This window comes from Heloderma suspectum, chromosome 3 (genome assembly GCF_057233095.1).
Source record: "Heloderma suspectum isolate Gila_16-S chromosome 3, 16-S_ref, whole genome shotgun sequence".
NCBI lineage: Eukaryota > Metazoa > Chordata > Lepidosauria > Squamata > Helodermatidae > Heloderma > Heloderma suspectum.
Window position 1 is genome coordinate 247,807,886 of NC_139460.1, and position 17,813 is coordinate 247,825,698.

Below are 17,813 nucleotides of genomic sequence, written 5' to 3' on the forward strand. Positions count from 1 at the left end.
CAGTGGCTTGCCTGCTTGTAGCAGCTTGGTGATATTCCCGCAGCAGAATTCCTATGGCACAATTCTGTTTCAGGAATGCCACCAAGCTGCTGTAGGCAGCCAAGCCACCTGAAGCATCAGCAAGGCTTTTCTTTTTTGTAGTAAAAAAAAAAAAGGGGGGGGGGAATCAGCGACCCTGTATTTAAAAGGTAAGACCACCACTCCAAAAGGCCATAGAATTTAACCAATTGAATACGTTTACACAGTAACAATTCCAAATTTTGTGAGAAATCATGACAAGTTAACAGCTGGTTTGAGTAATGTAATGAGGGAAATAGAACCTTATCCCATCTAATAACAGCAGGGTTTGTTTCTCATTAGTATACCAAATAAAGTTACATGATTGCTGATCATAGCCAACATGTCAGATTAAATGCTTTGGGATTTATTTTTTAAATAACTAACCCACACTATAAGTTCAGAAATTATTTTCCTAAATTTTCATTTATGAAAATAATGGAAACACCATTTTAAGGCACTTACCTGTGCACTGCCCTCCATTAGTTGGATCTCCATAGTATCCTGGCATACATGTTTCACACTGTTTTCCTGTAGTTAGGTTTTTGCACTGATCACAAACATTGCCGTTGACACAAGTGCTATGTCCATTGCACTGGCAAGCTGCAATAAAAAAAAGATGTCACAACTGGGTTTTAGCTGTTTTGGAATATGAAACAAAAGATAAAAGGATAGTCATTCTTACAAAGTATCATAGAAGATTATGATTAGCATTTCACAGTCAACATAAGAGTTTGTTTAAATGAATAAATATAAACCTGGGAGCGCCTGATGGAGAATCCTAAAGAATATACCATGGTTATATCATTGCCGGTATGCAACACCAGTTCATTTATTGAAGAACTGCATTTGTCCCCCTACAGAATACAGGCAGAGTGGAATTTTGCCTTCACTCCCAGAAAGAAGGTTCCGGGTGGTGGGTCCAGCCTGACATCAGCAAGCAGGGATGGGGTGCAGCCTTGCTTATTTATGGTGTTTCTGCCCATTCCTTGGTAGTTCCCCACCCCCCAGGCCATACATTCTGTGGCACTCTTTATTTAACCCTTTATCATGTTTAGCATCTCTTATATATTTTTCTTCTGGTCATATGGAATTATTCCCATACACTACTATCCAAACTGGGGAGAGGCAGGTTTTGCCCTCCCTCAGTTCTGTCACCGATTACTTTGTGTTTAATGTATGGTACAAAATAAATGAGCACCAACTGAACCAGAATAAGAAACTTGCCAGTTATCAAAGCACTCAGATCAGCAAGAATGGGTTAGGTTTCAATCCCACTCTGAAGAACCCCCATCCCAACACCCTATCAGGATCCCATTAATATATTTGTCGCTGATTTTCTTTAGTTGTATTCCATTAGATACCAAGTATATAAAGCTTACGTAAGGGAATAGAAAATATTTTCTTCCCATAATCCAGTGCCTTTATAGGTGAAATGTAGTCAAGAAGCACTTATTAAACAAATTATCCTTCAAAGCTTGTACAATAATCAGACATTAATAAGAGATTATTCTCTTTGGTTTTATATGAGCAGATGTTACATTCTTTTCTTCACCATAGAGCAATGCTAAATTGTTTTGATTCTAAATTCACTGTTTGTCCTTTATTGAATGATTTCTTGTAATGCTGATTAACTGAAGATTACTGTGTAATTTAATAAGCCTGATAATGGTCAAAAATATGGGAACAGTTATCTTAGCACTTATTAATTTTGATGTTTATTTAGTATCTGGCCCATTACAAATCTCACAGTGCTATTAAAACAATCAATCAACAACATAGTCATAATCTGGAACAGTATTACTAGGGCTGTGCTGAATATTCAAGAGCAAACATTCCATACAAAAAAACAGGGAGGGAGTCTATTAGAAGGCCCAAAATGTTCCCTGAAACTGCCCCCACCCCATGCTTACCATTTTGTGCCTCTCTGCTCCTCCACAGCACTGGTCCTTAGTAACTTTTTAAAAAACACGTTATTGCTAAACAATCAAGGATCATAAGTCATATTTGGCTACTTGAATTGCCTTTGTGATGTCAACTTCATAGCACAAAAAGTATTACATTGCCACGTTCTAAATGGGTCTCAGGGAAGGAGCACTGCTGCTGTGAACATTTCTGCCTGTTTGTAGGCTGTCCACCTCCAATTATAAAAAAAAGTGGCAACACTTTTCACAGAGGACACAAATATTTATGCAAAGTGGCTCCCTGTTTCAGCTCTGCCCTAATTGCTTCTTATTATTATTATTATTATTATTATTATTACTACTACTACTATTACTATTATTACTATTATTATTATTATTCCTTAGCAAGGGAGATCTTAGAGGGAGACAGCAGAGAAGCTGATGACTACTGCCTGCTCCAGGCCTGGTAGCTGTGGTTGTGGTAGCCATGGCCCAGACTAATGTGTTCTAGTATGATGGTTAAAGCCTACTTGTTCTAACATGCCTTTGGAGATGTTTAGGGCACAATCCTATGGCCACTAGACAGCGGCTAGATGGCCATAGGATTTTTCAGTTTTCAGGAACCAATCTCCGAGCCCACACTCCAAAGTCAGCTCGCAAAAAAACACCTCCCCGCCTCCTCCCCCGCTTCCTCATAGGCGGTACAGATTGTCCTGGGCTCCCACGGACAATCTGAAGGAAAGGGGGCGTTCCCAGGGGCAGGGAGAGGCAGGGACAGCAGAAGCATCATTATGATGCTTCCTATGCGTCGTCTAGCTGCCACTCTCCCCCCGTCTGCTCCGAACCACTCCAATTAGACAGCCAAAATCAGCCATCCAGCCAGTAATGCAGGGCAGTCAGAGCGTGGAGAAGAAGATCCCCTCTGCGCTCCGCCTGCCCTGCAATGGATAGGCAGTCATCTCCGAGTTCAGAGGATGCCGCCTCTCCCGATAGGATTGCTCCCTTAGTGTATAAGCCTACTGCTGTTGGTGGTTTTAAAGGAAGTTTTTATTCCGATTTTTAAAGTATAGCAGGTTTAATTGGTTTTACTGTGCTGTTTTTATGTTCTGTATATCTCGCCGGGTGCTTGGATAGATGTGCAATTTATAAATAAATACATATATGTAGAATTAAAAAAATAACATTAAAAATAGGTATAGAGCTCGAACTTCTTCAGAATGTTAACTGTGCTGATATTTGGTTATGGGAATTTTCTGACAACAGATGCTGAAGTGAGATAAAATTGTAAACGCAAGATGTTTAATTGCTTGAGAGCCAAGAGTGGTGTTGATTGTAAATGCATCAAGATGTGAAGTTCCACAACCATTATGTAAGCTTATTAATTCTGCAATGCAAAGCTGTCTATTTTGTCTAGCTGAGGTACCTGTGGTGTGCCAATCATGCGTTAGATCAAATTAGAATAGTTGAATAACCTTAAATGGGTTTCACGTAAATCTGCTCTAGAGTTTAACTACTTTGCCCCTCTGCCTTTTCCTTTCTTTCTGTTAGCTACCTGTTATGTCTCTCTGTTTCTGTTTGTTTTATTCTTCAGAAATTGGCAGAAGATTATGTTTTGGATTGGAACCTGAAAACATTATTTATTTATATGTATGCCGTCTTTCTACAAAAATACTCAGGGCAGTTCAAGCCAGATCACATACTCATGATTTAGGGCATTTTATCCACCTCTTCAGCTTTGATTACATGAACATTCTGTGATTTCTTAAATACTGTTGATTCACCATAGCTAATCGGAAGCAGCAGAGCTTCTTGAAGAAGAACTACAAGAGGTTTTAGCCACAACTTGTTTAATGTCTACAGTTATTCTCAAGCCAAAAATGTTTGCAAGTGAACTTTGTATTTCACATATCACTGCATGTCATAATAGATAATATAAATGATTTCATAAATAAAAGTTATAATGAAATTAAAAAAGGAGATTTCATTAAGCCAATGTGGTATAGAGGTTAGAGTGCTAGATTGGGGCTGGGGAGACTTGGGTTCAAGTCCCCACTCAGCCATGAAGGTCACTGTGTGAATTTGGGCCAGTCACTGACTCTCTGCCTAACCTACCTCACAAGACTGTTGTGAGGGTAAAATGGAGGAGAAAGAGGATCATGTACACCACCATGGGCTCCTTGCAGGAAAAAAGCATGATATAAATGTAACAAATAAATAAATACTTTTTTGCATTTTGTGAAAACTTAACAGGTTTTCTCACATCTTGAGACATACTTAACAACTTTACACCATATTACCATATATACATTTTGAGTATGTGATTTGGCTGGCCTGGAATTAAATATATTCTGTGTGACATGGGTGGCAAAGGGGCCAAATAATGGCTGAGAAACCCTTCTTTGGCAGAAGGCTTGCATTTTTAGATACACTTTGAAAATATACTAAGCATGAAGCCTGCAAACAAGTCATTAACAGTTCTATTATTTTATTGGATGTAAGCGGCAACAACAACAACAACAGCAACAACAACAGCGTCCTACCTGGGCACTGGATAAAAGACCATTCATAATTTTTCTCTTTGGGGCAAAGATTGTTGTCAAGAGCCATTTCAGTAGAATGCATCCCATTGAACTTCACTGGCCCCCTTGAAGATCCTTCCGCACAATGGCCTTTGCCTGTGTTACTGGGATCATTGCACCATCCACATCCTGGGTGCTCCAGACATTGCCCACAAGTCCTCAACCCAGAGCAGTTTTGAGCTGTAATACATAGATTATAATCAACAGCCTTTAAAACCTGAGTGCGTGTGAGAGGTTTTTAGCTAATGGTATGAAAACAGTTCAGTAGAATTGAACTTTTTTATCATACTCTCCAACTGCTTTCATTTAAGTATTGCAAAAGGAAAACTATGGGTCAGTATTGCTGCATACAAAATAAAATATTGAAACTATAACTTTCCAAGCAATAGTTGTTTTCTCCCTCTGCAGCATATGTCCTTAAGATATCCATAATAAGGTAGGAAGTGTCACATTTAAGAAGTGTCTACCCCACTTTAAGAAGTGTATGTTCTGTGCTTATAGAATAAAAACATGAAAATAACTTCACATATAAAATCAGCTGAAACTCAAGAGGAAATCAATAGCAATACAACAATAACACTCAGCAAATGCAAATTAAATACTGATAGAATCTTGGGAAGATAAAATTGTATCTAAAAATGATAAAGTAGGTGCCACATGAACACGTCCTGTGGAGGACATTCCAAAATTGGACACATTTTGTTCATAGGGGTCTGACAGTCTGAACTTATCTTAGGGTCTGAGTGGTACAGGAAGAACTGAACATCAATTTTGCCTTTGGCTATTCCAGGAGTTTTCTTCATCTATCTGGAGAAAGTGGCACATCTCACCACCTCAGTCATCTGAGTCTGAATGACTAAACTGAATCTTTTCCCTAGTAGTTTGTCTAAACGGTGGTTCCCATATTAGTTCCAGACAGTGAGATACAAAATAGATAAGACAATGACTTTTTAATAGATCAGTTTTTCTCTGAAAACACTTATGTGTGGCCTCTAGGATTTTGTTAGAATCCTGAGCTTTAAAGTATTACAAGTGGGTTTTTTTTAAAACAGAGTACAATAAAAACCATGGTTGGTCAACCTTGATTTATTCTTCAAATAAAGATGTCTTCAGCAGGCACAGAAAACAGCATAATGTTGGTGCCCGCTTGACCTCCAGACACAGAGAGTTCCACAGAAAGGGAGCCATCACACAGAAGACTCTATTCCAGGTAGACTCCAACCGGGCCATAGGTCCATGTGGAACCATCAGGAGCATCCCATCTAATGACCTCAGTGACTGGGCAGGTTGATAAGAGAAAAGACATTCTCTGAAGTATCCTGGTCCCAAGTTGTATAGGGCTTTATACACTAGTAGCAAAACCTTAAACATGGCCTGGTAGCAAATAGGCAGCCCATGCAGTTCCCTCAGCATGCTGAAAAGGGGCAGCTCCGGACAATTATCCTCAGGTGCCTACATTTCTGAACCTTACTTTTTAATTTTTCCCTGCTACATACAGCACTTGTATGCCACATTTCAGCCAATATATTTAAAGCTATTATATATGAGAATAGTGAATTATAATATTCCTATACAAAGCTAAAGGCAAGGACAAGGCCACAGGTACAGTGAAATCAGTTCAACACTTCAAGCCCTGAGGATCTCCTGTGAAAATGGGGTAGACTTGCTGGAGACTCACTGAAAAGGCTGGAACCCCATGGGTCAGTTCCACACTTCAAAACTTGATGATAACTTTGCTAAGGGGCTGATCGGGTCCCCTTCCACAACCCTAACCTATCAACTATCAACAGCTATCAAATTAGCCTATGTGCTGCTTTGTCTTGTTATTACCTTGTATTTTTCTAGTACATTTCCTTGTCTTTGACAGATGAAACATACAAGGCAATAGACAAACAAGGCTATATATAGTTTGACAGCTGTAAGTGCACACTTTCGCAACTGCAAAAAAATGGAGGTGAAAAATGATAATAAAAAATAATGAAGACATTTTGCACAAATTCCTGAGGCCAATTAAAAAAAAATATGTCCCCATTTGCACAAATGTCAGCGCCTGATAAAATTGGGGGGAAGGGGCCATCACTGACAAATCGCAGGCAAGATCACTTGGGAAGAGCAGCTCGCATATCGCTTCCCGCAACTCACAATGGGTTGGCTGTCCCAGGTTCAGACAATACACCAACCCATCATGGGTTAAACAAGTCCAAGAACAAGACATGGGTTGTCAGGGTGGCTTGTTGCCCACAGACAACCCACCCTGCAAGAAGCGGTCCAGGTTCAGATGACACAACAACTCACCATGGCTTGTTAGTCATCTTGTGCGAATCCAGTCACTAGGTTTAGCTGGGTGTGTTTATAGCTGATTATTTCTCATTTGTGATTATGGTTAACTATTCAAACTGTTCTAAAATTAGGATTTTTTTTCCAAAAGAAGAAACATTCTTACAAACCCTTTAACTTTTTGGGTTATGAAATCCTTATGTAAAAGCAAAGGGGTTTTTGAAATAACTTTGTTATTCCAAAGTTATTCTTGTTATTCGACCCATACCTAAGTGCTGTACTATACTACCTACACACACTAATAGTGTGTTTGCAACACCAGTTGTTAAACTTATTATTATATACTGGAGGCAGTCAGTAAAGGTATCCAGTTGGTGGTAGCTCTCTGGACCAAGGAAGGGGGACCGGGTTAGATAAGTCTGTTTTCCTCCCCTCCTGCTTATGGTGTAGGCTACAGCCTATGCCCTCACAGAGAAAAACTCCCTAAAAATTCAAAGTACAATTAATTAATTTCTTCCAATAGCTTCTGTAGCTATTGGAAGAAAATACTGCCAGCAATATGCACTACTAAGAGCTGGTTCTGATGTTATTTTTCAGCATCTACTTCTAAAAGATGCAAGGAGAAAAATGCTGATACACACTTTGGGCATCATTTGAAGAGTATGGCTATAAGCACACATATACTGCTGGAACATGAATAGAAATTTAGCAGGTTACATGTGTATCCTGTGTGGGAACTGCCCTTTCTCCCTACAAAAAAAAACTTCATATGAAATCCTCAACTGTAACTTCAACTAGGAAAATATGCATATTAAATAACCAAAATTCGTTTGCTGTAACAGCATATTTTTCTTCCTTATATATCGTAAAGAAAGCAATGCAAAGAGTTGTAGAAATTTGAGGGAAACTATCCTTAAAATCCAACATAAGTTCTAAGAGAGCATCTCCAGACCAGCTATGTTTTAGTTGATGGATATATGGATTTCAGTGTTAGTCATCACACTTCAATATTAACAACTTTCTTTGCAGCTGTATTACTTCAGCTTTGTCAGTTAAGAGTAATTATTGTCAACACTTCAGCGAAACAAAGCAGTTCTGAAAATGAAAGCCAAAAATTCAAACAAAAGATGGATCCCTTAAAGTACCAGATGATCGATACAATGTTGCTGCAAATAACATACTTATGTCCTCAAAAAACTATTGTTCATGCTCTAAAACACCACTAGGAAGAAAGAAGTCTCAGACAGAATTTACCTACAGTATCAATTCATCAGTTATTCCACATGAATTAAAAGGCTATGTGAGCCATCAACTTATCGTGCTTCAGCTTTAGCTTTGATGGAAGGAACTAAATGATAAAATTATTTTTAAAAGGAATTCAAAAACATCATCTAGCAATGCTCCTGTTTAAGAAAAAGTCAACTAGAAATCGCCTTGCTCACAAAAGAGATTAGTATGGCCCAATTCAGCACTGTCTTGTTTTTGATAAAAGAGTACATATAAATACAGCATTTAAAAGGCCTAATCAAGTTTTACTGAGACAAACTTTCCTTCCTGTCTCTCCAAAAATGATTAGCCAGAAGTGAGGCAAGGGCCAGATGAACTGCATCCTAGAGTAATAAAGGAACTGGCAGAAGAACTCTCAGAACCACTGTCAATTCTCTTTGAGAAACCATGGAGGACGGGTGACGTGCCAGATGACTGGAGGAGGGCTAATGTTGTCCCTATCTTCAAAAAGGGTAAAAAGGAGGAACCTGGGAACTACAGACCAGTCTGCCATCAATCCCTGGGAAAATTCTGGAGCAGATTATAAAGCAATCCATCTGTAAGCACCTTGAAAACAATGCAGTGATTACTCGAAGCCAACATGGATTTGTCAAGAACAAATCCTGCCAGACGAATCTGATCTCATTTTTTGATCAGGTAACCTCCCTTATGGACTGTGGGAATGCTGTAGACATCATATACCTCGACTTCAGCAAAGCTTTCGACAAAGTGCCCCATGATATCCTGATGAGCAAACTAGCTCAAAGTGGGCTAGATGAAACAACAATCTGGTGGATCCACAGTTGGCTACAGAATCAGACTTAAAGAGTGCTTATCAATAGGATCTTCTCAAACTGGGGAGAGGTAACGAGCGGGGTACCGCAGGGCTAGGTCCTGGGTCCAGTGCTCTTCAACATTTTTATTAATGACTTGGAGGAGGTGGTGCAGGGAATGCTGATCAAATTTGCAGATGACACAAAATTGGGCAGGATCACTAATACTTTGGAAGACAGAAACAAAATTCAAAATGATCTTGATATATTGGAGCACTGGGCAGAAAACAACAGAATGAAATGTAATAGGAATAAAGGCCAAGTTCTGCACCTAGGAAAAAGAAACCAAATGCACAGTTACAAGATGAGGGATACGTGGCTCAACAACACTACAAGTGGAAGAAGGATCTTGGAATTGTTGTAAATCACAAGCTGAATATAAGCCAACCATGTGATGTGGCTGTAAAAAAGGCAAATGCTATTTTGGGCTGCATTAATAGAAGCATAGCTTCCAAATCCCAGGAAGTACTAGTTCCCTTCTACTCAGCCCTGGTTAGGCCACATCTGGAGTACTGTGTCCAGTTCTGGGCACCACATTTTAAGAAAGATGCATACAAACTGGAGAGGGTTCAGAGAAGGGCAACAAAGATGATCAGGGGCTGGAAACAAAGCCCTATGAAGAGAGACTGGAAGAATTGGGCATGTTGAGCCTTGAGAAGACTGAGGGGAGAGATGATAGTGCTGTTGAAGTACTTTAAAGGTTGTCACAGAGAGGAAGGCCAGGATCTCTTCTCGATCATCCCAGAGTGCAGGACACGGAATAATGGGCTCAAGTGACAGGAAGCCAGATTCCGGCTGAACATCAGCAAAAACTTCCTGTTAGAGCAATACGACAATGGAACCAATTACCCAGGGAGGTGGTGGGCTCTCCCACAATGGAAGCATTCAAGATGAGGCTGGACAGCCACCTGTGAGGGATGCTCTGACTTGGCTTCCTGCACTGAGCAGGAGGTTGGACTCGATGGCCTTGTAGGCCCCTTCCAACCCTACTATTCTATGATTCTATGATTCTAAGTGACCACATTGGGGCAGCAGGGGTTATAGGATTATATGGGTGAAGGGCCTTTTGGAGCACGATGCGGACTGCTGCCCTTAAATTATCCATCCCTGTATGCAGCAGTTTGTGCCAAAGCACACCAACAATGGATATTTTACCCTGATGAGAAATATGATGACAGGGCATTGTATTTTATTGCAGACACCATCCTGGGTCTTGTAGTCTAGACCAGAAGTAGGCAACGTTTTTGCTTTGCCCATAAATGGTCTGGAAAAAAAAATCCCTACTAATCTGATCTCACCATATGTATTGGTGAGAGGAGAGAGAGACAGAGAGACTGTGACTGGGTTTGCACAGTTGGCAGCTAGCAGCATGGCTTAAATAAGCCATGGTGACTTGCAGCATGTACTGGTCGCCATTGTAAATATTACTGTGTCATGTGAACCCAGGTAGGGTGGCTTGTTACTAGGATTAACAAGCCACCCCAGAACCCAAGTACAGCCTATGTGTTGTGGGTAGCTTGTTAACCATAGTAAAGAGCCACCCTGCCTGGGTTCACATGACACAATAAGCCATAGCAACTGCCCACTATGACTTCAATACTCACAATGGCAGCCAGCATGCACTGAAATCCATAGTGGCTTATTTAAGTCACACTGGTAGCCACCGATTGCGTGAACTGGCCCTATGTTTGCCATCAAAAGGTGGTTGCCTCCAAGGGCTGGCTGCTACCCCAGCCAGAAGAGCCTTCATAAGGGAGTTCTTGCCAGAAGGAACTGTGAAGTAGTTTATATTGTTGTTTTAGCCACTTTTGTACCTTGTGGGGCTAATGCCATAATCTTTTGGCTATTTGGGGGTATATGAAGGCTTTTGTGTTGCCTTCAGTGAGGATAGCAGCAGCAAAGACAAAATATTCATGGAGAAAGGCCTTTTCCATCTTTTCTTCTCCCAGTGTTTTGCTGCCTAAGGAGCCATGAGGATGGGGTAGCCCTTTCCCGGCTCAGGACATGGAACACCGATGTCAGGTCTGGGGTGTGGGCGGCAGGTGTCCTTGAGTAGAACACCAGGGCCGGAAGTGATAGAGGTGTGGTGGAGAGCCAAGGTAACTTGGGCAAGGATCAGACACTGGTGTGGGAGGGCCAAAGGCAAGCAGAGGGTCCAGAGCAGGCTAAGCTCAGTTACCAGCAAGGTGTTACAGGGCCAGATGCAAAGGTGTCATCAGGAACAGGCAAGGGTCGAGTATCAGCAAGGTGTAGCAAGAGGCAAAAGCACAATACTGCCACCACAAAGACTCACATTGCTGTGGCAAAACTTGGCCGGGGCTTCCTGAGGCTCCCAGCTGGTCTGCATTGGAGGACCTGTGAGCACCTGCAGACCCAGTGCTTAATCCTGCAAGAACTACAGTGTGGACCAGGTTGCCTTTTGTATCTGGCCACCAGGTGGAGCTGCAGAGCTTCCCTGGTCAAGCAGATCCTGACAACTGATGAGAGGATGGTCCCTTTCTGTTGCTGGAGAGTGGGCTGTTTGAAATGCCGTCTGGTTATTAAGGGACTAGAGTTGGGATCCCAATGGGGGAGGGGGGTTGCCTTTGGGACACAATTGGAGCTTCTATTTGGATATTTTGGCCATGTTTAAGTATATGGTATGATTGACCTGGCCTGGCTGAAAGTTCAAACTAAGGATAGTAGCTATTTGTTAATTGTATTTTTTCCTCTGACCGCTTGTTTTGATTTGCATTGAGTATTTGATTGTTGGATTTCTTAATTGCTGAATGGATTTCTTAAGGAGGGTAGAATGTTCTGATACTATTGATATTACATAATGTTAACTGACCTATTGGTATGCTTACTTAAACTTTTGGTATGCTTTAAATAAATTGGGCTATTGTCTTCACATCCTGCTGTGGGCTTCCCTGAAGCATCTGGCTGACCACTTTGGGAAATAGGCTGATTAACTACAGAGGCTTTCGGTTTGAACCTGCAGGGCTATTATGTTCTTCTTATGAATTGCTGAACTGTCAACATTATGTCATGTATTCTTATTTATATTATGTATTATGGCTATTGTGATTAGTGGTATGTGCTGCTATTATATCTAGATTGGTTGTCGCTTTATTTTCTGTGAATTGCTTTGAGAACAATGTTGTTGAAGAAAATGCAGTATATAATAAACTGACTATAACTATTCAATGTACAGAACTAAATGGTGGCATTTACATAGACATCTGCTTTTTTGGAGCTCTCCACTTCAGTTTGTTCCATTTGTGATTAAGCAATCTTTCTAGGTTGCCTTGTGTCCGCTTGTTATCTTGCAAAAATGATTTCATAATAGTGAGTAGCATAACACGGGGCCCCTTTGAAGATTCGGCTTAAGATTTCGTATTCAAGTGCACTTTCAAAGTAGAATTTGCCATTTCAGTCAGAGCAACATTACTGTTGTTGACCCTGAATTTAGCTTGCCATTATTGTCATTAAGAGAACACAATGCCCTCCAGAACAGTGGGGATGCTAAACCATAGTGCAGAAACAATAAACTATAGAATGGTAACATCCTGTGCTGCTATTAAATGAATGCATTAAAAAAAATTACTGATGCTGTAGAGTGTAGCATTCACTCCTTGAGATGGAAAACTAAGGAGCTAACTACATATTTCTTGGCAGTCATCCACTGTTTTCTCCATAAAACTGAAGTGCTCTTGGGAATACTAATACATCTGATGCAGAATATTCTTGAATTGAAGTTCTTGCCATAATAATCTAGTGTGTCTAGACTGTGACAGCACTTTGTGTTCGTAGGCCAAAGTACACATTTTTAAATACTACTTTATTTTAGAAAAATCATATAATACAATATCAAAACTTAAAGGAATAGTATCTAAGATCTTTTCTCTTTTACAGAGTGTTGTCCTGTCAGAGGATATGTTCATAAGGATGTAAACAATTACAATTTCCTTCAAATTAAAGGAAGTACTGTCCCATTAGACATGCGGGCACATGTACTGCTTTGGATCAGTCATCGTTCCATATTCTGGTGTAGGCTTGTGGCGGCAGTCATCCCAAGTTGCTCTTGTTTATAAAGAAGATATAGCATTCAGTGAAGAAAGCATTAGGCTTTCCGTTGGCCAGTTACAGTTGATGTATTAGATTTTCAGCTATTGCCACAAACCATAGCTTTTAATATTGTTGACCCATAGGTATGTCAACTGAATCTTTCCAATGTCTTGCTATAATTAATCTGGCTGTACTTAGCATAAAACCAATCAGTTCCTTGAATGTTACATTTTCATTTTGTTTTTCATATGTTCAATAAAGGGAGTTTTGGAGTTAACTTCTTTTTTTCTGTGATGTTTCCCATTTACTCAGACATTTTGCTCCAAAATGTCGCTATAACTGAACAATCTTACCACATGTGGAAATTTGTGCACCTCTGTTTGCATCCCTCTTCCAACAATTAGATGCATGGGTGTTATATATGCAATATTACATGATGTATTATACCATTTGTGGATTATTTTTAAGTAGTAATATTAAGTAGTATTTTTAAGTAGCTTTTCCATTGTTTTTATCATCATTTATATATCGCCTTATAGGCTGAAAAAATATATTTAAGGCAATACCCCTTAAAACAAATAAAAATATTAAAAACAAAAAAAATAAAACATTAGAACTACATATTTTGAAAGACGACATGGGGCTTTACACCCCTTCTAAAGGACAAGAGAGTGGGGGCCAATTGTAGTTGTTGATGGACCACATTCCACAATTCGGGGGCAACACAGGACAAAGCCCTTACATGCATGCCCAACAACTGGGCCTCTGAAGGTAATAGCACACTCATAAGGGCCTCTCCTACAGATCTTAATAGCTGAGCAGGTTCACAGTGAGACAGGTAAGACCTTAAGATAGCCAGGTCCTATGCTGTTTCAGGTTTTAAAGGTTAAAAGCCAACACCTAGAATTACACCCAAAAAGCATTTGGCAACCAGTGCAGGTCTCTCAGGACAGGTGTAATGTACTCCCAATACTGGACACCCCACTGGGGTTGCTGGACACACCACTATTGATTTCTGTCCCCACAGCAGCATCCAAGTCAGCTTGTATCCAAGAGATTTTATCTACAAAGAACTCAATAAAATAATCACAGCAAACTACTGAACGTTTTAAAATCGGGTTCAGTGGGGGGGAGGGGTGTTGACTCAGCTCCCTAACCACCCTGAACAGCTCAGCTGGGTACGCGTTAGTGGACGTGATGTGTGTAGAATAGAAGACTCTCTTTGCTGCACATATCACCACCCTATAGGTCTTCAACTGATCCCTATGAAATGGCCTGTCAGATTCAAGTCGAGTTTTCTGCAATTGCATCCTCACTGCTTCAGCTCTCTCAGTTCTTCTGTAAACCATGGAGCCTATTTGGAAACAGGTGGGAGAGGACGTCTAGGAGCGCTCATGTCAATATCCTTGGTCAGATCTGCATTCCACACAGAGGCCAGGGACTCTATAGGGTCTGTGGCAGCACCAGCCAAGAAACCCCCCCAAGGCATTTTGGAATCACAATGGATCCATCAGCCTTCAGGGACAGGCCATCTTAATTGGTCTGCCACCCCTACTGAGGCAGATCGTAGCCATGATATCAGCCCTGACCAGACAAATGCACACATACACCTTAGGAGAGAAATAGAATGTGTTTATTATAACAGCCTGGTTTAGACATAATGCTAAACTATGGTTTAGTGAAGGAGTGTGCAACTGTGAGAACTCTGGAGGCCATACCCCGCCCTCCCTGCCAGCTGTACTAGGAGGGAGAGGCATAATTAAAAAAAAAAAAAACAACTTTGGCCACTTTGCCACACAACTTCAATGGCAAACCAATGCTCAATAGCACTAAAAGGGCTAAATTTAGCTTACTATCAAGCTAAATTTGACCCTTTCAGTGTTCCAGAGCCATTGTGGAAAATCATTTTGTTTCTAAAAAGCATTTTTCAGGATGCATCGGGGGGACAGGATGCATGCAGACTATGTGTTGTCCGCCCCTGGTTTAGTGATATATGAATGAGGCTTGGGCTCATGTTCTTCCCCCTCACCTCACCTTCAGTGCATCTGCAAGACAAAGACTGAAAGCAGTCACTTCCTTTTTCAATTAGCCAGTTTAGCATTACATCCATACCCTAAACTGTGATTTAATGAAACAAGCCAAGTTCATAAACCATATTTTGAAGATGTGTTGCTTCAGTAAACCATAGTTAAGACTAACCACAGTTCATGCAGGTGCAGATATAACACTAAACTGCAATTGGTTAAAAACAGAAGCAAAAAATTCTGATCTTGTCCTTGCAGCCATGCCTGAGAAGAAGAGCAGAAGGGGAACTGAAGGTCTCAGGATCATTCAGGTAATGCTAAACTACAATTATGTCCAGACAAGGCCATTGTAAACTAATTGTTGCTGGAAAGACATTTATGTGATTTAAAAGCTGCAATAGATGTGATTATTAATTAGTGGAAACATATTACTGTAAATACTTCCACCAGAAAGATAGATCCTTGGAATTTAACATCTGTCAAGATATATTTATTATTTTGCTTTTTTAAAAAATTAAAAATTATTTCCAAAAAAAATGATGAATAGTGATAGTCCACATAATGAAAAAATGGGCTTTTCTAAGATAGGGACCTGGATGAAGTAATGTCATACCAAGGACAGTGCAAGATGAATTGAAGCAAAAACTCTTGTAACCAGAGATGCCTTTCAGCTCTAGGATTTCATGATAAAGCAAATGGTAAAAGTAGAGTAATTCATAAACTGGGGAAACTTGGAAGGAAAGGTTAACACAGCTGGAAAACACCATTATGCTGAAAAAGAGAGACTGAAAGAACTGGGCATGTTTAGCCTTGAGAAGAGAAGACTGAGGGGAGATAGGATAGCGCTCTTCAAGTACTTGAAAGGTTGTCACAGAGAGGAAGGCCAGCATCTCTTCTCAATCATCCCAGAGTGCAGGGCACGGAATAATGGGCTCAAGTTACAGGAAGGCAGGATCTGTCTGCACATCAGGAAAAAAATTCCTGACTGTTAGAGCAATATAACAGTGGAACCAATTACCTTACCTAGGGAGGTGGTGGGCTCTCCCACACTGGAGGCATTCAAGATGCGGCTGGACAGCCATTTGTCAGAGACAGTGGTGTAGTGGAGGCAGGGCTTGCAGGGATGCAGCCCTGGCACTTTTTCATTAGCAGGAACTCTGATGTCATCTGCCACCTCCCTCAGAATCCCCTGTTCCCTCTGAGCTTAGCTGCAATCCTCACCGTAGCTGTGGTGGGAATGAATTTTCCAAGCAGCAATATATTGTTCCATGTTGGAATGCAAAGTATTTGGAATGACTTGGTCTGGAATGGGCAATTAGGACCTATTCACTTTACCAAAAATATGCTCCTGGTGGAGATGAAAACTCCTAGAACTGGTTTGTTGATATGGATCAACACAGCTGCCTGAAATTTTTGGACTGCCCTTGGAGACTGTCACAATGAGCTCCCGCACTTCCAAATTTACCACTACACCACTCTGTGTGTGTGTGTGTGTGTGTGCGCGCGCGCACGCGTGTGTGCGTGTTTCAATTCAGCTGGGTGAGTGGACGTTTCTGTTGCAGTGGGAGGGGGGAGATAGAATGAAGGAGCTTAGGGAAGGCTAATGGGTAATGCTGGGGGACTAAGGGAGCATGCAAGCAGGCTGTTTAAATGAGAAGGGATCTGTCCATGAGGGCCGAGTTGAGAGAGTGAAGCTTCCATAGAGTATCATATTTTGAAAACCTAAAATATTTTTGAGTGAGTGAAAAAGATTTTAACACCCCTGCATTTTTTCTCAGATGTCCAATTGCAATACCACTGCCTTACTCTCAGCTGCACTGTTTTTGGATCCCAGCTGAAGGCTGTATATCTTACAAGGTTGTATAATCTTAGAAGGGGGTGTGGCTGTGGCTGTCATGAAGGGACCCTGCACTTCTGAATTTGCCACTACACTAGTGGTCAGGGATGCTTTGACTTGGATTCCTGCATTGAGCAGGGGGCTGGACTCGATGGTTTTAACCTTCCAACCCTACTTCAAATTTCTATGAAGAACCCTTTCCTGCATTTACAGGTGGACCATAAGTATGTCTTCCTAGTAATTAATGATCTCCCAGCTTCAAACAGCAACAAAGATCAAAGTGATTTTTTCTACCAAACTGAATGACTGAAAAACTTAAATAAAAAGTGTTTCTATTTTCTTTCTTAGCTATAAAAATAAATATGCCATCCTCACATCCACACCATTTATGTGGAAAGTTTTATCTCATACTAGGCATTTGTGGTGTTAGCAAATACCCCAAGCAGACTTTAATAAAACATTCTGCTATGCGAAGTGACACAAAATTCTTCCCACTCTTATTCTATAAATCGTATAGATATATACACATCTTCTGTGCAAATGAGCAAGGATTAAAATGAAATCATCTACCAAAAAATTAGATGCAAGTCATAGGAAAAACATGGTTTACCAGAATATTTTTTGTTTGTTGGTTTGCATTCTAAATGGCTTTGTTCTGATAAAATGTCTAATGGAAATGTAATTTTTTTTTATTGGCCGGATAGAAAGTACAATTTCAGACACAGCTCCTTCTATAGAATATTGAATTGACATGCAACAAATCCCATTAGGTTTATTTAATATAAAATTTTATACACCTGCCTCAGATGACAACTAAATTAAACATACTTCTTTTGTTGTTTTTTCTTAAACACAGGAAAGCAGTATGGCCTTCAACTAGATAAACTTATTTTAAATACAGAACTTGATGCAATACCCCTCCAAAATTCTGAAGCACAGTACTTCTGCAACTTCAGTTCTACAAAGTTGTAAGTTGTGCAGATGACTCC

At 40.5% G+C, this 17,813-nt stretch overlaps 1 protein-coding gene across 9 annotated transcripts in view; it reads right to left on the reverse strand.

Moving 5' to 3' along the window:
- Positions 1–17,813, reverse strand: part of ATRNL1 (attractin like 1) — a 920,708-nt gene that overhangs the window by 672,018 nt on the left and 230,877 nt on the right. For all 9 annotated transcript variants that reach the window (XR_014789465.1, XR_014789464.1, XM_084846134.1 and 6 more), the window contains 2 exons: positions 4,502–4,720; positions 523–660 (listed from right to left, as the gene is read on the reverse strand). Coding sequence is in view for 7 of the 9 variants with exons in the window: in XM_084846134.1 (XP_084702260.1) it covers positions 523–660; positions 4,502–4,720 (357 nt within the window). In the remaining 2 variants the exon portion in view is untranslated. The remainder of the gene's footprint in view (positions 1–522; positions 661–4,501; positions 4,721–17,813) is intronic.